The 19,646-nt window shown below is 57.8% G+C and overlaps 3 protein-coding genes across 10 annotated transcripts; 1 reads left to right on the top strand and 2 right to left on the bottom strand.

Moving 5' to 3' along the window:
• Positions 1–356: 356 nt before the first annotated feature.
• baz1a (bromodomain adjacent to zinc finger domain, 1A) lies at positions 357–13,253 on the bottom strand. 5 transcript variants are annotated; one of them, XM_088432710.1, is made up of 29 exons: positions 12,863–13,232; positions 12,527–12,651; positions 10,819–11,097; positions 10,311–10,463; positions 9,177–9,278; positions 9,014–9,101; positions 8,839–8,949; positions 8,479–8,682; positions 7,943–8,038; positions 7,732–7,870; positions 7,511–7,642; positions 6,479–6,799; positions 5,859–6,024; positions 5,686–5,786; positions 5,497–5,594; positions 4,624–4,859; positions 4,325–4,545; positions 3,749–3,879; positions 3,603–3,688; positions 3,415–3,512; positions 3,214–3,285; positions 2,992–3,074; positions 2,758–2,922; positions 2,387–2,556; positions 2,090–2,203; positions 1,964–2,013; positions 1,648–1,856; positions 1,166–1,253; positions 357–909 (listed from the first exon to the last, which is right to left on the bottom strand). In XM_088432710.1, the coding sequence occupies exons 2-29, from the start codon at positions 12,637–12,639 to the stop codon at positions 731–733; spliced, it is 4,005 nt and encodes a 1,334-aa protein (XP_088288836.1). In that variant the 5' UTR covers positions 12,640–12,651; positions 12,863–13,232; the 3' UTR covers positions 357–730. The 5 variants fall into 5 exon arrangements, with proteins under 5 accessions (XP_088288836.1, XP_088288835.1, XP_088288832.1 ...); XM_088432709.1 differs by having other exon boundaries at positions 3,415–3,688; positions 4,325–4,470; positions 12,863–13,253; XM_088432706.1 differs by having other exon boundaries at positions 3,415–3,688; positions 12,863–13,244.
• Positions 13,254–13,997: 744 nt separating this feature from the next.
• LOC148412336 (uncharacterized) lies at positions 13,998–17,244 on the bottom strand. 3 transcript variants are annotated; one of them, XR_015867748.1, is made up of 9 exons: positions 16,694–17,213; positions 16,458–16,579; positions 15,928–16,066; positions 15,739–15,860; positions 14,903–15,013; positions 14,618–14,724; positions 14,470–14,495; positions 14,247–14,337; positions 14,131–14,169 (listed from the first exon to the last, which is right to left on the bottom strand). XR_015867748.1 is itself a non-coding variant. In XM_088432716.1 (8 exons), the coding sequence occupies exons 1-8, from the start codon at positions 16,788–16,790 to the stop codon at positions 14,056–14,058; spliced, it is 903 nt and encodes a 300-aa protein (XP_088288842.1). In that variant the 5' UTR covers positions 16,791–17,208; the 3' UTR covers positions 13,998–14,055. The 3 variants fall into 3 exon arrangements, 2 of the variants coding, with proteins under 2 accessions (XP_088288842.1, XP_088288843.1); XM_088432716.1 differs by lacking the exon at positions 14,470–14,495 and having other exon boundaries at positions 13,998–14,169; positions 16,694–17,208; XM_088432717.1 differs by lacking the exons at positions 14,131–14,169; positions 14,470–14,495 and having other exon boundaries at positions 14,288–14,337; positions 14,574–14,724; positions 16,694–17,244.
• Positions 16,184–19,529, top strand: haus2 (HAUS augmin like complex subunit 2). Of its 2 annotated transcripts, none has more exons than XM_088432718.1 (7): positions 16,184–17,317; positions 18,005–18,064; positions 18,122–18,220; positions 18,286–18,355; positions 18,403–18,563; positions 18,638–18,749; positions 19,283–19,529. In XM_088432718.1, the coding sequence occupies exons 2-7, from the start codon at positions 18,005–18,007 to the stop codon at positions 19,381–19,383; spliced, it is 603 nt and encodes a 200-aa protein (XP_088288844.1). In that variant the 5' UTR covers positions 16,184–17,317; the 3' UTR covers positions 19,384–19,529. The 2 variants fall into 2 exon arrangements, with proteins under 2 accessions (XP_088288844.1, XP_088288845.1); XM_088432719.1 differs by having other exon boundaries at positions 16,189–17,317; positions 18,431–18,563.
• Positions 19,530–19,646: the final 117 nt, after the last annotated feature.

Here is a 19,646-nt window from a genome sequence, read left to right as displayed (position 1 = left end):
TCCTTTTCTCTCCAGGGTTAGCTACCGGCAATAATCAATTGGATGACTTTTTCCTTCCCTCCAGTAATCTTCCGCGCTCTGGCCAGTCGTTCTTGAAACCTCACAATCCATAGCCAAATATTTGATTTCAGAAGTACTTAAATCTCACCTGCTTCCAGCCATTTTTAGACCTCGCCGGCAAACGGATTACCGGTCGTCTATTTGATAACCTGCATCCAATGCAGCTTCTGGGATCAGCTCTTCACGTACTTAAGCTCGCAGAAGGCGTTTTTTGGGCGCGTGGGGCCGAATGCCCGCTACGCTCGCTCGCACGTCACCCGCCACTTGACTCGCACAAAAAATGAAAACGCCACGCGTCATTCGATCAAGTTTTATTTTTCGCAAAACACGAACAAAGTGATGGCGGCGGTCATCTACCGCGCGAAAATAAATAAAAGGAGCTGGCCAAAAGAGAACTTGCGCCGCTGGGCTAAGGACGCTGAGAAGCCACCAGCCGCTTCATGGTTTTAGGGTCACCAAGACAAAAAGGAATTTTCTTCTCCCCCCATGTGCGCCACTTGTCCAAGGAACAACCGAGAAAAAAAGCAAACGGGGATTCCGGATGGGTGCGACTAGTTTTCCCTGAGCGACACGAAAATGCGAGCGCGCGTTTGGCGTCAGTGCAAAAGGATCCTGAAGCGCGGCGCCCCCGACGTCGGCCCTCGGACGGAGCGGGCGCTCGGCCTTGACCTCAGCGGCGAGCCCGCTTGGCGGGCGGGGCCTCGTCGGCGCGCCCCGCCGGGTCCAGCTCGCCCAGCCGGGCGCGGAAGAAGTTCTGCAGGCGCGCGCCGGCCTTGGCCTCGTTGCTGTGCCGGGCGTTGTAGCGCAGGCAGTTGGAGAACATCAGCTCCACGTCGGAGATGAAGTCGCCTGCGTTCAGACCGGGGTGGACTCAGTCCCCGCCGTCGAGCGGGGTCCGAGGAACGCGGGCGCGCGGAACCCATTTTTCACCATGTACGCTTTCACGACTTCATAGAAAAGAAAGCCGCAAATACATTTCCGTCGCCGCTTCTCCCTCGCCGGCCCATCGCGGCTTAGGCGCGCGGGCTCGGGGAGAAGCGGCAAACTCCGCAGGGGGAGGCCGGAGAGTAAGAATCCGTCCGGGCGTTTGGAAATCCGGGCTTACCTGTGCTGCGGTACTGGCAGTTGTTGACTTTTTCCCTGATGGTGCTGAGCGCGACGGGTTTGCTGATGATGTCATAGTAGTCGGGCACCTGCGCGCAAGAGCGAGCGTTAGGCCCCGAGCCGACCCCGTCGGCCCGGGTTATCGCGGCGCGAGGGGACCCGACCCGCGTCCCGGCCCGTCCTCGGAACCTTCCCGAAACCGAAATCGATTCGATCGAGGGAACGCGGAAGGGTCGTCCGTCCGCTCGACTCCTTTATCCGTCCGGACGTTCCGTCCCGGGTACGCGTCCGCCCGCTACTAAAGTATCTGGAAAGCGACGTCCCCGAGTATCGAATCAAATGTGTCCCTGGCCTCGAATGACCGCGCGTCGATCCTTTATACAAAATGCGTTTGTAAAATGCGTTGTAAAAAAAGACCCCGACCAAAAAAGGTCGAGAAGCCCCGTTCGACACGAGGAAAAGCACTCAGCGCTTCGGGCCCACCTGCGCGCGGGTGACCAGCTTCATGAAGGGCCAGCTGTCGTCGTGGCGCACCAGCTCCACGATGAGCCGCTCGCACGCCGACAGCTCGTGGACGCCGCGGCTCCTCCCCGACGAGCGGCGGGCGCCGGAGGACCGGGCGCCGGAGGACCGGGCGGCGTCGGGCGGGGGCGAGAGGACCGCTTTGCGCGCTTGGGGCGGCGCCGCGTCTGCTTTGAATGGTCAGAGGATTTTTTCGGTCAAAGCTTTTCTACGTTTGGATCTTTGAGGTCCCCGAAGGTCGGGGGCGGGGGGGGGGCAACGACATCGGCAAGCCGACCTGCTGCGGGCGCTCTCTTGTTCCCCGCCGAACTTTTGCCGCCCGACGACCTAAGGATGAAACGCACAAAAAGCGGAGTCTAGACGGAGGCGCCGCATCCGATGGCGAGCCGGCGCCGACGCCAACCTGGTTGCGCTTTTCCCATTGGACGCCACGGCATTCTTGGGGGCGGCTTGCTCATTTTTGGGCGCGGCCCGAACGCTCCTCCCTTTGGGGGGCGCGGCTTGACTCTTCTTAGTACTGCCAAGTACAACAAAATGTCAAAGGCGGGTCACGTAGACTTTTCTATACCGTTGTTTCCCCACAAATACCGGTGGGAGTTTTTAACTCCAGTAGCAAGATATACATTCATTAAAAAGAGATTTCTGATGCAACCAAACATCTTTCTTCTTCCTCAAAAAAAAAAAAACCCGCAGGACTCACCCGGCAAAGTCCGCCGACTCATCGGCCTCCTCCGACTCTTCCTCGGAGGCCTCGTCCTCCTCTTCCCGGTCGCGGCCGCCGCGCGGCGAGGAACGCCCACGCGGCGGGAGGCGGGCCGACCTCTTTTTGGGCCGGCAGTCGGGACAGAACCAGCGGCCCTCGGGAACGCTCTGCGGAGCAAACGCGCTCGCCCGTTTGGAGGAGTTGACTATCTGCCTAGCTGGCCGAAACGTCGGCGAGGGCAGAATAGTAAAAAGGCTGTGCTTGGCTCAAGACTTGAGGACTAGTGAGTTGTCGCCATTCAAGCATTCCCCGGCCCGCGCCGCGCCGCGCCGCGCCGCGCCGCGCCGCGCCGCGCCGCGCCGGCTCACCTTGAGGCGCGGGCGCAGGCAGTGCGTGTGGTGCCCGCGGTCGCAGGCGTCGCACAGCAGCATGTTGTCGGCGTCGCCCTTGCGGCGGCACACGCGGCAGCGGGCGTTCAGCACCGAGCGAGACCACAGGACGCTCCTCTCCAGGATGGCCAGGTGAACAAACACCTGCGCGGGGACGCACAGGGGCACGCTGGCCACGCCGGCCAAAAAGACGCGGGCGGCGCGACGCCGGACCTGAGACAAACTGGAAGACGACAGCAGGGATTCTCGCCAGCGCTCCAACACCGACTTGGCCGCGTGACCGCCGTCGCTGCCGTCTGTGAGGACAAAAAAATAATTAAATTAAAGAAATACATCTTTGCGCTTGGACTCCCGTCAAAGATGTCAAATCGACAGATAGGATCATCGACGTCCTTTCTGGAACGCGGCTAAATTCGGGAAGAATAGAGATGATACCGTCGCTGGCCTGGTCCTCATCCTTCCTCTTGGCCTTCTTGCTCTTGTGCTCTTTCTTGGACTCGTCCTCGCCTGCGGGCACGGAAGCGCTTCGATCATATTTAGCCGAGCCCTTTGATGAAAATTCGGATCCGATGGCGACGACGCCGGGCGTGCCGAAAACAAAGGCTTTCCCCCGGGGTGGAGCGGGCGGGCGCCTACCGAGCGGAGCTTTGAGGAAGCGTCTCTCGATGCCGCGCTCCACGTGGCCCAGCGCCCCGGCCAGACCCGTCGCCGCCTCCGTCTCGTCCGCCGACAGCCTGCAGACGCAAAACGTCAATCGTGCGCGCGCCTCCCCCCCCCGCTCGGCGCCCCCTTCTCGCGACCCCGACTCGCTCGTATCCTCGTACCCGGCTCGCGGGTCCGCGCCCGCGCCGCTCAGCAGCCCGTAGCTTCCCGCTTCCAAGGCGGCGCGCCACTGACGTCTGTCCATCACCTAGGAGACACGGGCCGGCAGGGGGGACGTGCGGCACGCTGGCGGCCGGCGCCCGGCTACCTTGAGCGTCCCCAGAGTTCCCTGGTGGATGCGGTCCTCCAAGTCGAGCAGCAGGTCCCGCAGCCGGCCCTCCATCAGCGTCTCGGCCGCAGCGGCGCATTCGGGGACGGATCGGGACGACTCGGGATCGTCTGGACGGGACAAAGGCGACGGATATGACGGCGGCGAGGAACCGGAGGCGTGCGAGCGCCGCACCGGGGAGGTTTTTTTTTCCTCCGGGGGAGCTTCCGGGCCCCGAAGGAGAGTCTAACCCCTGGGTGCCGGTGGATTTTTCGCTAATCACCCAACTCGGGATGACTTTGAAGGGCTCCTAACGTCATCAAATAGGAAGCGATTTTTACTTCCGACTCCCGGCCCTTTTGTCAGTGCCATCAGCTTATCCATAAAGATATACAAGTTGTTGTTTTTTGGAACTTTGCCGCAGAGTTATTTAGTCATGACAGTGAAATAGGAATACTTCAAATGGCATAAATGGAGTAGCGCGACGCCTGAAGAGGTTTGCGTGACGGGATTTCAGGCTAAGCCCGTCAACAGTCATCGAAAGGCAAGCGGGTGGGCGCCGGGGCCCTTTCATACCGCCGCAGGTGTACTTGCTGCGCCGGCAGGCCCGCAGACCCTCCCGGAGACGCTCGCGCTCCTGCAGCAGCGCCTCCTTCAGGCCGCTCTCGCGGAGGCCTCGCGGGTTCAAGGCGTCCAGCAGCTGGTCCAGCTCCTCCACCGAGCTGTAGAAGAACCACTGGTTGGGACGGTCGACCGGGGGCCCGCAGGGGCGCGGGGGGGCCGGGCTGGAGCCCGCGCTGCCGGGACAAGAAGGCGGCAAAGTGGGCTCGTTCTCTCGGTTCGCCGCTAAATTCCAAGCGCGGGACGCCACCCACCTCCCCTCCGCGGGCTCCTCCTCAATACCGTCGCAGTCCTCCGCGTCGGCGGCGGCCGGGACGACTTCAGGACGAGGCCGCAACATGTCCTCCGTCAGGCCGAAGCCGTCCTCCTCCACGAAGAGCGCCGAGGCCGAGGGGAGGAGCCAGTAGCGGCGGTAAAGGCGGTCCCGACCCAACGGGTGCAGGCTGGTGCACGCCGCCGCCTTCTGGATGCGCTCCTGCATCTCGCGTACCTGCGCCGCCCGTGGATTAGCGCGTAGCGTTCGCAGTTGGGAGCGCGCGCCCGCGCCTCAGATAGGCCGGCCGCGAGGTCAGAGAAACAAATCGTTCGATAAGAGTGCCGCCAATATCCCCATATATACGCTCATTTCAGAACCATGTCGCGGTTCCGTGTCGCCGAGTCATCCGTCGAACTCCCCCGTCAAATATGACGGGCGCGGCCCAACGCCCCGTCGCTCTTCAAGAGAGAGCGAGGTAACCCGTCGGGTGTTAGGACCCGCCCATCAAACCTCGGGAGAGGTCGAACGCCGACGCCGTAAAACGCGGCGACGCAGAACCTTCAAATAATCCTAGATCACTTTATACTGTACGTGGTCATAAAGACGCATTTCACGAAACATTTATGACTGACTTTGAATTTTGGCACTTCTAGCCAAAATTCCGTTCCAAACGGCAGTTGGTCGTCTCCTAAGAACATCCTTATGTACGAGGTGCGTTAAGAGCGGATTCGTCCTGGTTTCGGGGCCCAAAACCATTTACAAGCAACAAGCTTCACGTGCGGGGCGAGTCAAAGTCTCCCGAGCCGCCCGCCACGAGCCGTGGCCCCGTGTGGAAACGAAAGCCAAGAGGGTTAGGGTACGGGCAGCTGACCTTCTCCTGCTCTTGCTCCAGTTCCTCCGCCGTCAGCGCGGCGGGGGGGCCCGTCGGGGCTTCGGGCTCAGAGGCGGCGGGCCGTTCTTCGACTTCGGCTGAGGAGAGACGAGCGAGCGGGCGGTCGGTCGGTCGGTCGGCGGGCGCGCGCTTCTCTCGCCCGCCGCAAATGGCTTAAGTCGGGCAGACCTTTGCCGGCGTCGGGCTGCGACGGAGCCTTCCCGTCTTCCCGCTCCATCTTCAGGCGCCGCTCCTGCTCCCGTAAACGCTCCTCCTTGCGAAGGCGCACCCTGGGGGAGGTCGACGTGCTCACGTCCCGCTCCTTGGCCTCGGCCGGCCTGCCGGGCGGACGCCGGCGGTACCTGCGCGCCGCCTCCTCTCGCTCCCTGCGGTGCTGCTCGGCCCTCAGCTCCCTCAGCTCCTGCCTGGCGGCGCGCTGCTCTTCCACGCAGTCTTCGATCAGGTCTCTGCTGGACGCCAGCGTCAGCAGCTTGCCCGTCAGCGCCTGCAGGATGCTCAGTTTCTCAGCTGAGCCCGCAAAAAAAAAAACGTTAGCCCACCGCAAAGGGATGATTCAACTTTTTTTCTTCACGTGACTTTTAATAATTGGGCCAATCAAAATAATCACCCCTCCGCATATTAGCCCGGCTCTACTTGCGGGTCGCGTTTTTGTCGCTCTTAAAAGGGACGACGTGTAAGATTGGGGCCATTACAAACGGGAGGCGCCGCATTTACAGTTGTCGGAGGGGCGTCACCCCCGTGTAATATCCTTTCATGATATATCCTTTCATTGAAATCTTACTCGTTATTCCTCTGAGTGTTAGGGCTAAAATATTGCACAGACATCGCGCATTTCCCCCAAATTTTGCACGAATAAGCCTTTTAGTTCACGCGACACCTAACATTAGATAAATCCGCATATTCCCGTCTGCCAAATCGGCAGCATTCAATTGCCGTCAACGTTCCGGGTCGGCGCGCTGACCTGGCGTCAGGTCGTAGACGGCCGTGCGCGCCAGCTTCCTCATCAGCGCCGGCCGGGCCGAGCAGAGCTCCGCGCACGGGTCGTCGGAGGACGTGAAGCCGCCCTGCCTTTGGTAGCGGAACCTGGGGTTGCCGTGGTCGCAGTCGGCGCCGGACGCCAGGATGTGCAGACGCAGGATTTCGGACAGCGTGCAGCTGTCCAGGTCCACCTCCTGCAGGTTGCAGCCCAGATGGAGCCGAGACCAGGCGGCGGCCGACGACAGGGCGGCGCTCTCGGCCGGGTCGGCCCGCTCCGAATCGTCGTCCGCCGCGTTGGGCGGCTCTGCGGGGACGCGCGCAAAAATGGACAGATTTCCGCACGCGCGTCAGATGAGATCATTTAATGTTTTGAGAAGATGCACACTCGCTTGCTAGTATCGATATTTCAACGCGATCGGTTTCACTTTTTGACCCCCGAGCCCCCTCGAGCGCCCGGCATAATTAGCGTTTTCACTCAACTTTCGAGGCCGACAGAATATGGCGCGCTGTGTCTACGTAAACGTGGGCGCTATCATATCGAAGATTGATTTCCATTCCTTATCTTACAAATACATGTAAGTAATATCCATGTGTGGCAACACTGCCATCCAATGGTCACTGTTGTCACTACAGTGTTCAATGGGCTTCATTTAAGATAAGCGCTAGTCTAGGGTGTCGGCTACACTCCGTAAAAATATATTAGTTGCGTTACTATTTAAAAAGACGAGAACTCTGGACGGCGGCGGCGAAAGCCGTAACGGCTTCGTTTGTGTTATTTGAGGTGTGAAAATGATTGAACTCGATACTGTCAGAAACCCGATTTCACCCCGTCAAGCGTCATTGAAATTTCAGATTTCTTCAAGAAAGCATTTCTCGTTTTTGCATTCATCAAAACGAGAACGCGCCTCGCCTTTGGAAAACGACGACGGAAGCGGTAAAGGTTGGCGGCGACACGCAAAAGCAAAAGAAAACGAAGTGGCTAGCGAGAGCCTGAAAGCCGAAGAAAAGGTCTCACCTTCCTGCGCATCTTTGGCGGCCTCTTCTCGCTCCTCTTCCAGACCCTGGAAAATGGCCGTGATGAAGAAGAAGAGCATCTCGCAGAGGGGGCCTTCTGGATCAGTACCCACAAGAGCCTCCTCCAGAACCTCTGCAAACGGAGCCCAGGGGAGCGCTCGACGGCCGCCGTCAAAGTGACGCGCCGGCGGGCGAAGCGACGGGCGAGGCCGCCTTCCTTACCCAGAGAGACCCCTTCTGGGAATTCGTCCTTCAGTCCAAAGTCCTCGCCGAAGGCCCGCAGGAACTCCAGAACCATCATGGCTTCTCCAAACAGCTCAGGAGGCAGACGAGTTCTGACCGGCGTGGGAGCGGGCAGATCCTGCGGCGGGGACGGCGGAAGCTGAGGGTCGGGCGGCGGCGGCCGAGGCGGCTGCGACGGGCCTTCGCCGACCTTCAGGTCGTCACACTCCATGTCCTCTCTGGGTTTGTTCCAAAGTTTCAGCCTCTCTGCGTATTTCTTCTTCTCTTCCTTCAGCTTTTCGCGCTCCTGCAAAAGCCCCAGAGAGGGAGCCTTCAGAAGCCCGTTTCCTTTTTTTTTTTTTTGCGAGCCAGCCCGATGCTATAGAAGCCAATTAGGGCAGCCACTTATCTTTTAATAATAAATAATTGGAGTAATTCCTCCCGCAATTAAGTTAGCTCGTTTTCTCCCTCACCACCCCTAAACTCTTTCACTCCCAACGAAAGCGAGTCCTAAGAAGCAATGAGGCCCGTTTCTTTGAAATAGGCTGGCAGCGAATGACTGTTAGCCATCCGACATCAAAATCAAATGTGACTTTTATATACGTACGTACACAAACAACGAAAAACGCTAAAGGGGGGCCCCTAAAAAGAGCCGGGGAAAAAAACGCGCTGACTTGCGGCCGAGTTTAGTCAGGAAGCAACGGAGTAGCAAAAGTAATCCGGCTCAACGGCGCCGTTTTGCCTCACCAGATCCTTCTCCTGCTTCCTGCGCTCCTTCTCCTCCCTCCTCTTCTGCTTGTCCTCCTCGAAGCGCTGCCTCTGCTCCTCCTTCGACCTGTCCCTGGCCCCCCGCGCCTCGTCCCTCTTCAGCCTGGCCTCGGCCGCCATTTCCTCCTTGTGCTGCAGCAGCTTCAGATTCTCCTCCGCCGCTTTCAGCAGCCACGCCTTAGCCTTCAATACGGGCGGCAAAATCCTTCACTTTCCATCAATCGTTCGCGGGCGGCCCCGCCGCCTTTGACGTCTTTTGTCGTCCGCGAGTTAATGGAGAGCGACGCGACCGAAGGAGTAAGATTGGGAGAAAATCCCCGGGGGCCGAGCGATCCTCACCTGCGCCGGAGAGCCCCGCCCCCCCGGGGAGCAGGGGAACCGGGGCGGCTCGCCCGGGAAGAAGTGGGAGAAGTTCTGCCCGGCCAGCCGGTACTTGAGCACGCTGGACGCCTGGCGGACGCAGGGGACGTCACGCGGGAGGGAGCGCCTCGGCGGCGCCGCCGCCGCCGCTCACCTTGAGCCGGATGACGCCGTCGGCGGGCTCGCAGTGCTGCTTGAGCAGCAGCTTGAGGCGCTCGCGGGACATGACGTTCTTCCTGCGACTGAAGGCCCCGGAGCCGCCCCGTCAATGCCCCGCCCGCTGCGCGCCGTCGGCCCAAAGGCGGGACGGGCCTCACCTGATCTGATCGGCCCTGACGAGAAAGGGCTCGCTGCGCTCCTCCGTCATGAACCTCACCTCGTACTTGAACGCCGAGGGACTTGGGGGCTCGCTCCGCTTCCTGTTTGCGCAGGCGCGGCGGTGTGACGCGCGGTCTATGCCGTGTCCGACTCGAGTGCGGCCAGCTAACAACCCTTACAGCAGGGGTGTCAAACTCATTCTTATCGAGGGCCACGTTGCAGTTACGGTTTCTGTCAGAGGGCCGGGATGACTGCGATAAAATACATTTTGCCTGTATTTGTCACACTTCCAACTAGTTTTGAAATCAGAGAGAGGGTGAGGGGAAAAAAAGTGCTTGCTCCCCCCCCCCAAAAAAGTCAAATTGACTTACAAATGTGATATTTTGACCGGAAACTTGAATCGGAATGGGCTTTTCGCGGGCCGCGTAAAATGATGCGGCGGGCCGGATCTGGCCCCCGGGCCTTGAGTTTGACACCCGTGCCTCATAGGGTAACCGGCCCGCTATCCCGGCGCGACCGTCCGGCGACGGGGGCGAGAGCCCATCACGACTCCCGCCCTCATTGCTCGACGGCGGCGCCGGGAAGGGGGCGCGTCTGGCGGGTGCGCCCGCCCGTCCCTGGCGTGGAACTCATACGCGCCTCGCCTTCTAGGTAGACGCCAGGGAAAGGGCGGCGTTGTAACCTCGACTTCTTTTGGAATGAATCGCAATTTCAAGCGCAGGCTCTTGGGCAGCTACAGGCTTCACGCTAAATCCACTTGCGGGCGCCGCGGCTCTCCGCCGGACTGCGGCCGAAGGGCTCGGAAGGGACAACGGTACGGTTACCGTCCAAGGTTTATCATTTGTGATCGAAGTAAATGTGGACTGCGGAAATATTTTTTTTCACATTTCAAAAATGCTCGTTTCTTGAGTGGTCGCCAAGACACGGAAACCTAATGGGCAAAAACCAAAAAGGCAATGCTCCTTTCGCCGCCACGGAATGCAGTTTTTGCGTTTATCATAGGAGTAAGAATTATTTGATGATTTTTGGCGCAGAGTTAGAGAACCCCAGCGACATTACGTTTGGTTTCGTTTTCCAAAGCGCGCGCCCGGCGAGAACAACTTTGGTTTCCGACAAGGGAACAAACTGGTGACCTGCCGGGGCTCTGAAAGGCGGGGGCTTCGTGGTCCTCGTCGCTGTCGCTGATGACGATGACGTTGCCGTCGGCCGCCGCGCGCCCGTCGGCGGCCGCCGCGCCGTTTGTACCGGAACGCGGCGAGTGGACCTGAAGGATCTCGCACACGTGCCTGCGGAAACACACGAACCTCGAGAGCGGCGCTTCTCAAACAAGTTGGCTGACTAATCTACGCGCGGGCCGTCAAAGAACTCGGCTTATCCATTCACCGCCGGGCCAGTAAAAATGGATGGCTGACGTCAATCGACGTCATCAAAGACATGTTTTGACCTTTTTCGAGGCCAGACATGCAATCCAAAGTTGGTATTTTTCCCTTTCGGCTAAAGGAGCATCTACAAACATCCGCTCCTAAATAGATGCCGTCATCACTGACTTTGGGAAACTGCCAACTTTAGTACCTCAAGTCGGAAGTTGAACTTTATTCGGCGAGCAGCTTTGGCCTTGACGGAGAAGCGGCGGGGTCGTACCTGGCGCCGTCGCGTCCAATGACATCCACCGTCTCGCCGGGGAAGAAGCGCTCTTTGGCAAAGGAGTAGATGTCCTCGCACAGCTCGCTCAAGCGGGCGCGGCGGCCCAGCGCCGCCAGGTGCAGCAGCGGCCGCACCAACGCCGACGGAAAGCTCTGGAGGCTCTGCTTGGCCCGCCGCTCGCTCTCCAGCGCCTCCAGATAGGTGAGGCCCGAGCGGCCCGTCAGCGAGCAGCTCCACACCAGGCTGTTGCACAGGATGGTCCTCTCGAAAAACTCGCTGAGGGCAAAAAGGACGGAGACGCGTTTGCGAGGCGCCTTTCAGATGACCCGGGGACAAAAATCCGCCGTCGCTTTCCGGGCATACGTTCGTTCCACGCGTGTTTTGGCACCCGGCCAAGTCGGTGAGCCCCGAGTTTGTGACGGTACTTGACTTCGCCCGACGCCGCGGGACATTGCGTCTTCGCCACCTCGTCAGTGACACGTCGCCGGCGGGGCGCGCACGTGCGCTCGATAATAAGTACAAGAAAACATAAGACATCAACGGCGCGGAAGGATTGTTGGACGGCGGTACCTCCACACACAAAATTCATTCATCGATCAGACGCAGATGGGGCATCGAGACCATTTTTTTCCCCCCAAATGCGTGACACCGCTAAGGACGCGGGTGTCAAACTCAAGTCGGCGAGGTCCTGTATCCTGGACGCTTTGGAATTTTCTCTCTCGGACGCATGACTCAAACGATTAAGGTCGTGCGGAGTTTGCTAATAAGCTAATCGTTCGAATCGGGCGCGCTGCGGAGAGGAGATGGGAAAACACGCGGGATGCCGGCCCCCCGGGACCGGGGTTCGGGACCCATCGGTTAGGGCGCGGGTGCCGCGCTCCAGTCCTGGAGGGCCGGTATCTTGCACGCTTTCCCCTTTTCTCTGCCCAGCGCACCTGATTCAAAATGATTTGCTTATTAGCAACCTCCACTGGGGCTTGAAGATTCGACATCTAAGGGTTAGGGGGGTACTTGGCTGGAGAAAAAAAACGTTCACACCATGTACAACATTGGAGGGGGGGCTAGACCATTGCTCTAGGTTGTGTGAGTTGGTCAGTGTTTGCGGTTGCAAACTTGCTTGTCATTCGAGCGGACGTGCTGAGTAATTTGAAAGTTTTAGCTTTACTGTCTTTTACTAGTCCGGTTGCCTTCAAAGTCTGCCAGTTTCAACAGTCACTCGTGCTACTGTGCATTAACAGACTCCCCGTGTATTTCAAAATGCAAACTTTAGCCAAAAAAACGCAAGCGTTCCCGCACTGCCAATCAGCAAAGTAACAATAAAGACGGTCAAGCGGCTTTTTCATTGTATTTTACTAAAACTAACTCAAACTTTTCGAGTGTGCTTTGGCCTGTTAGCAGCTCGGGGCTAAAAGTAGCTAACGAGTCACAGCAAACCGGCAAGCTAACTCGGCTAACAATACACCTGACTCTTAAAGTGCTTCGACGTAAACACAAATTACAGCGCGAGAACACATACACACATACATGTATAAATATATAAACATACACACACGCGCGCGCGCGCTTAAAGCGTCGCGAGTACTTTTTGCGAAAGTTTATCGCGAGCCGGAGAGTGGGCCAAGCGTGCCGCGACGTCACAGCGAGGGCTCGGGTGACGGCGTCGTTGGAAAACGGCGACCGAGCGGCCGGGTGAACGGAGACTCACTCGTAACTGCGGAAGATTTCGTGCGTGATGCGGCAGAGGAAGACCTCCTCGTCGGGGCGCAGGTCAGCCGGAGGCTCCCGGCGGACGAAGGCTTTCCTGTGGAGGAGCGGCATCTCGGGCGGCCGCTCCACGGAGGAGAGAAAGAAAAAAAGAGGAGGGAAGCGATTAGCACCGGGGCGTCCCTTCTCCGGAGGTCCATCTCGGCGGCTCCTTTTGTTCGGAGTCGCCGAGCCAAGTAGGCGGCCGCGTGGAGGGAGGCGAGCGAGCACTCGGCTCCGTGTGCCTTCCTCGCTTTCGTTCGAGTGAGCCAACCGAGCTCCCCCGAACCCGACTTACTTGTTCGGGCTCGGTACAACGGCGAAAATTCGGGCGTGGTGCGCCTCCCCGCCGAGCGTTCGCGTATATGTTCGTTTGGAGCAGAAGCAACTACTAATCCGCGACGGGAAGCGAGCAACCGTCCCGGGTTAAGCGGGCTCACTGGCGGCTTGTTGACCAACTTTTCATCCACTTCACGTACCCGGTCGAGGCTCGGAAATATCTGCGCGCGCCAAAGCGCGGGGGCGTAAAATGACCTGCTACGTGACGCCGAGACGTCGCTTTGGATGAAAGCAAGGACGCCATCGACGGCACAAATTGTCACGCTTTCGTCCAAATATATTCAACAATTTTCAACGATTCGCGACGACCTTAGTAGCACGCACGAGTGCGCCACTCGTACCGTACCGGAAACCTCGCCGAAAATAAAAACTCCCGTTCGCCCACACATGCGAACCAAATAGTTTGGGTAACGTTCACTTTTCATATATCAAAATGACTCGGGTATAGTGGTTGACTGATCACCAAATAAGTCGAAGAATGGAAAAAAAAAAGATCGGTTTATTCAAAGTGTCCCGATCTCCGAGCTGATGCGTGTCTCTTGAACGCAGCAGACCAGCGGAACTTAACCGCGATTGGCTCGGCACGAAGCAACCAGCCAATGGTTGCTAGCGAACCGCACCACTTCCTCCTCACCCGGGTGGCAATAAGTCGCTCACGAGTACACGTTGTTTTTAAATTTCAGTTATTTTTATACGATGTCGACGTTACGCTTGTCTGGATTGTCTAGTATTTGGTTTTAGATGTTCATTGTTATACTAACAAAAAGACTCGTTTAGGCATCGTAGAGAGAATTAAAATATTTCCGGCGTTTGATTGTGGATTCAAGACAATCTGCAACAACGCGCATCTAATTTGATAAAAATGAGCTTATTTTAGAAATTTAATGTTCATCATTCGCAGACTTACAGACCCGAGTGTTCAACACGGAACGAATTCAGCCCGCGTCTCAAGGCGCCATTGTCGACTGTTCCTCGGCAGTCCGGACAGGTCCGGAGTCACGTTCTCACCTCCACCTCGGCGGTTTCTTGGATGCCCCTCGTCATTCCGAACCGTACGGCCGCCCGTGATCAAGATCGGAGTCGGCTAGCGACAGTTTGATTATTCTTGCCCATTTATTTGTCACACGCGAACTTGAGAAGGGAGCGTTGGGCTCATAAGACCCTGTACAGGTGTATGTGGCGCAGATCCTCAGGGTCCGTGTCTTTGCCCACGTACACCTGGTAGTCCAGAGGAAGCTCCTCCACCCAGCCGGCCGGCAGCGGCTCCTGATGGGCAAAATCGGGACGCGCTGTAAGGAATCGACGGGCCGAGCGTCAACCCCGAGGCCGGGCGTCAGCCTCACCTGCAAAGGGTGAAGAGCCTCGTGCAGACTGGGAACCGTCACCAGCAGGGAACCCGCTTTCCTCAACGTCCGCATGATGAACCTCCAGGCTCTGAACGGAGGAGAGGGGGAAAGTTGCAAGCCTTGGAACCTTTTTGTACTTTTTAAAATTCACTTTCAAACATAAGGCAGTGGCTAAGCACGTAGATAAGCAGCGACATTGGGAGCTGCGCACGCCTCTCACATCTGTCTCGAATGTGCCACGTAGCTCTAGATGATATCAATCGGGCGACGGCCGCCAAATCGGAGCGGGAGTGATTTGGATGTTTACAGAAATTGGATGTTTACAGTCAAGCTGAAATGAAGCATTCCCAAACGTCCGGCGCCCCGACCTGACTTGCTGGCCGGGCTCCATGAAATACTCAAAGACGTTGTTCAAGACCACCACGTCGGCGGCCTGCAGCAGATCGCCCTGCGTGCACACGTCGGCGTGGACGACCTGGGGCACAAAATAACAACGCACGCACGCAAATAACCCTGACCCTGGCTCAGGAGGCAAAAGGGGTACTCCAGGGGGTTGCGGAGGGGATTCGACGAACGGACCGGCAATGCCACGCATCGCTAAAACGTCCCCCAAACGGGATTCGGCGACCGCGAGTCGGTGGCGGCGGCCCCACCTGGACTCTGGCGTCCATTCCGTATTTCTGCAGCGTTTTGTTCTGCAGCTGAGCAAACTCCTCGCCGAGCTCCACGCCCACCAGCCGGGATGCCGAGCTGTACACGTAGCCCTGGACAACGCGGGGGCGGGTGGGAAAGGGGGGTCGAGAGAGGGTTCAAATGCCGTGACAAAGGGGTACGCGCATACCTAAGTTCGCGTCCGCTATGCCGACGGCCCGGATAGGGGTCAAAGGGCCGGCCGTCCGCGAGAAAGCGCCCAGGTGGTCGAAAAAGATATGTCGCACGGGAAAGCGCATGTCCTCGTAGATGTCAAAAGGATGCGTCGGTGTGAAAAGTCGCGTCAGTGAGAAATGATATTTAAGAAGCGCTGCCAAAGGGTAACGGTACGCCTCGCTCAGCCAACGACGCGTTGCGTCGGCGCGTCATAACGGAGCGTGTCAAGAATGCGTCGGTGAGAAAGGGGGTATGCGGCAGGCCCGCTGGAAAACGCGAAAGCTGTATGTCGGTACGAAAGGTTACGCGCAGCTGTGACGCAAAGGCGCTAGAGTTTCCCCGCGTGAAAGAGGCACGTTTCGAAACGGCGAGACGTGCAGGTGGGCCACATGACACAGAGAGGGGCTTTCTACTGACTTTTAAAAAGCCATGCCAAAGGACAACCGTCGGCGGCACTTTGCGGGAGCGAGCCGCGCCGCCGGTACGAAAGGGCGGCCCGACTGCGTACCGGGCGCCCGCGTTGTCCGGAAAAGGAAAGAAAGTGATGCGCGCCAGTGTGAAAGCAAAGGATATTTTCGCCGTGTGAAATGCAGATGCGCTGCGCCACGTGTGGCCACCTGACCCCGTAGAGCACGGCCCCCAATCTGGACCCGACGTCCACCAGCGTGCGGCCGCTCAGGTCCGGCAAAACGTTTTGGAACAAGAAGAGCAGCTCGCCCACGGAGAACGAGTGCGACACAAAGTCTGTCCGTACGCGGCAAACAGAGAGCGCGTAAGCGGCGTTCCGGCCGGCGGCGACCGTTTCACGCACCCAGAGGGGCCGTGCTGCAGGAGCCGCATTTGAGGCAGTAGCACCGACTCATCCGTCCGGCCGCGCACAGGGCGTCCACCTGCTCTTCGTCGTACAGGAAGGCGTCCACGTGGACGGTCGGACGCGAGCGCCGCTGCATCTGCAACGCGGGAAAACACATACCGCAGAGGATACACGCTGGCATCTGGTTGGGGGGGGGGCACCCGTGACAGCGTGAAACGCTCGCGCTACACCTGACTTTGGAAAAGTATATGTGGAAAGAGTTTTGCTGGCGTGAAAGCGGCGAGTGAGCTTAAAATGTCAGTACGAAATGAAGTGTGCGTGAAAAGGGCTACGTCGAGGGGTTGTGATGGCGTGAAAGGGGTGTACCGTGTGTGAGTGTGCGTGTGAGTGAGCGGGGCGAGAAAGACACAGATACGCGGTAGCGGAGGAGGTTCTACAACAACGCGAGAAGCGCGTGCAGGTGCCAGGGTACTACACGCGGCAACGCGAGAGGCTGCACGTGAGTGCGAAAGGCATATTTGCGGGACCTTGTGCAGGACGGCGGCCTCGCACGGAAGCATGGCGTCCAGCGGCAGGCTCTCCCTGATGTCAGCAGCGATGCACCTCAGGATAGCTTGTTTATTGTCCACCAGCAGCTCGTCCAGATCATCTGCAAACGCGAGGCATTGTGGGTAACCGGTGCTCACGACAACAACAACAACACGTGCCTAGAAAATTGGAAGCACAAATGCGACCGAGGACCTCGGGAAGCGCGCGTGCGTACCTGACGTTCGGATCCAGTCGAGCAGCTTCGGCAACTGAGACGGTTCGACTCGGGTTAGAAGCTGCCGCAGCTCGCTTTGAGCCTCGCGCAAGTTCATCGTACGATACTCGCATATGCCGGCTGAGCGGCTGTTACTACTTCCGGTTCCTTTGCAGCGCCACGCGAACGCCCATTTCCTCAACTGGAAAGTGACGTCACGCTTAGAGCCGGATAAAAATATGTTGTTTTACTCACATGAGATACAACGGATGTTCGAAAATTCACCGGCAAGAACACAGAGGCATAAAGGTTTCAGCGACATATAAAACTTCGACCGAAAACGCGTTTTTTTTACGCAAAACCTCTGGATGGCAAAACGCCCAAACACAATTTCAAACCCAAATATTAAGGTTTTTTTTTTTTTGTTCCCGTCGTCAAACTAAGTGCCGCGCGTGAAAGAGTTTTATCCGTTACCGTGCAGTTCTCCGGTTTGGTGGCGCTGTGCGCAACGACTTCCCAGTCCGGAAACACACGAAGAAGACAAAACAAGTCTGGCGGGCTCGACGTTTCGAATTTGACCTCAATGTTCGTCAAATTGTAAAACTTCTGCTCCTCAAGCCGGGAGGGCTTCGGAACGTTTTCGCGGTACGTATATTGTTTTTTTGTTTGTTTTTATATTTTGTTTGTTTTTCGATCTGCATTAGATTCGTTCTTGTACTCGCGAGACGAAGCGTACTAGAAGCCAGCACAAACTCCAGACCCCGAGGGCCGATGTCTTGCGTGTTTTGGACGTTCCCTTCCTCCGGCACAGCCGCTTCAAATGATCGGATCGTTCTCGGGCTTCTCCCGAACTCGTGACCCGGTTGTTTAAAACGAGCGAATCGCGGCTGGGAAACATCGAAAACAGTTTTCAATGCCCAGACCTCGAGGCCCGATATCCTGCAAGTTTTCAATGTTTCTTCCTCTGACGCACCCGGTTCAAATGGTCAGGAGGGTTCCGCCGAACTTGTGACCGGACGGTTTGAAATGAGCATATTGCAGGAGGGAAACATGTAAAAGGGTTTTCGGTCTCCAGTCCTCGATGGCCGCTACCCTGCATGATTTCTATGTTTCTCCCCCGCACACAACGCGCCCGATTCAAACGATCGGGATGATTTTCAAGCTCCCGCTGACGAGTTTGTGGTGTGAGTCTGGCGCGGAAGAGAGAAGCATCGAAAAGACGCAGGAAACCGGCCCTCGAGGACTGGAGTTTGACTCCCGCGAGCCTAAATACGCGGGATTGCGCCGTGCGGGCCCTTGAGCGCGACGTGACGAAACGGTCTCCGTCCCCAGATGTCCGCGTCATGGGCCGGGTTGCTGGACAGATGCGTGTCGGACGGGGCCGTGTCTCAGGTGAGCTTCCCTCCTTTTAACTCTATGGCGGTCCGCTCACTCGCCGCGGATTTCCAGGAGGAACTGGAATCGGCCCGCTCGTCCCAGAGCTGCGTCTTCTCCTCTCGGCTGCGCGAAGCTGAGCGGCGAATCGAAACGCGGAAAGAGCTGGAGCAGGTAGAGCGTCCCCTTCGGATCTTCGGTGCCGTCGCCACCTCATCGGCATCGCTTGCCTCTCGCAGCTGCGGCTGGAGGCGGAGCTACTGTCGGAGAAGAAGGAGAACGCCGACGTGACCGACGCCTTCTACCTCGGTGAGTGATTGACGGCCGCATTTCGGGGCGAGACCTCCTTCTCGAAGACTTTTTTTTTTTTGGCTTTCCGGTCAGCCGCCAGGCTGGAGACGCTGCAGACGTTCTGCGCTCACCTGCAGCTCGTCCTGAAGGACCACAAGCTTCTGGCCCGGCAGCTCGCCAAGCCCTCGGGCCGGACCGACCTGCCCCTCCCGGCCCACCTGCACCGGTAGCCGACGGGACGTCCGCGCCGCGTGGGCGGCAGGTCACGTGACCCGCGGAGCCTTGTCGTTGCGGCTCCAGGTTTGCGGCGGAGGCGGTCCGCGGGGCCGCCGACTTTGTGGAGACTTTAGACGAGAAGAGAAGCGCCGTCCGCCGCTGCGCCGGCGCCGGCGCCGCCCACCTGGACCAGCTGGTAGGAAACGTAGCAGGGGATGGGCTACATCTAGCGCTTCCTTTTGGGCCTAATCTCATTTCACTCATTCATCCGGAATCCTAATAGCCCAATTATTAAATCAACAAAAGCAATCTTTTATTCGTACGTACTGTAAATATCATTTGGAATGACACCGGTACCTCACCTCTACTTGCCAACGACAAACGTCACGAAAAGTTCAAAAGTGCATCGGTAGGCAGCCGCTACAAGCTGCCCCCACGCAAACGTTTGCGGAAACAACCCTAAAATCATGGAAGCCTTTTCCGTTGGACGACACGTCATGGGCGGGGCTTTGACGACCGCCGCTGTAGGCCGTTGGTTCATTTGACTTCAATTTTCATGATGCTATTTACAATAAATCAATGAATGTACCAGACGCGCACCCATGTTTTGATTTTTTTTTTCAACATGGAAAATGATCAATAAAGTAAATAGTCTCGTCAACTTTTTTTTTTTTGGGGGGGGGGGTAATGTCATGAATGTTGCTGAGCACGCTTTCTTGTTTGCGTCAGACCACGTCGGTGTCGCGGCTCCTGACTCTGGCCTGGGAGGTGGAGGCCACGGCCAATCAGCTTCTCCGATGGAAGGAAGTGGGCGGCAGCCTCTTGAGTGACAGCTCGTCGGCTTGAGCTCCCCGCGACTACCTCTTCTTTCTCCTACTTTGTGATATGTAATAAATGAGTTTTTGGGGAGGTGCGGAGCGTTCCTTCACTTTCGGGGGTGGCACGACCCCCCCCCCCCCAACAGGTGAAGTTCCACAAAGCAGAGCAGTTTGACCCTGTGTCCGTGAAAGGTCTTCCTCGCTCACGCCGGAAACAGTCAATGAGACGTAATTTGTATCAATGAATTGAAATCGCTGGACTTTGGATTTTGATA

Source organism: Hippichthys cyanospilos, chromosome 14 (assembly GCF_059441005.1).
Source record: "Hippichthys cyanospilos isolate Australia breed blue-spotted pipefish chromosome 14, RoL_Hcya_1.0, whole genome shotgun sequence".
NCBI classification, from domain to species: Eukaryota; Metazoa; Chordata; class Actinopteri; order Syngnathiformes; family Syngnathidae; genus Hippichthys; species Hippichthys cyanospilos.
The sequence above is the reverse complement of the archived record's forward strand: the minus strand, read 5'-3'. Positions and strand labels throughout refer to the sequence as shown.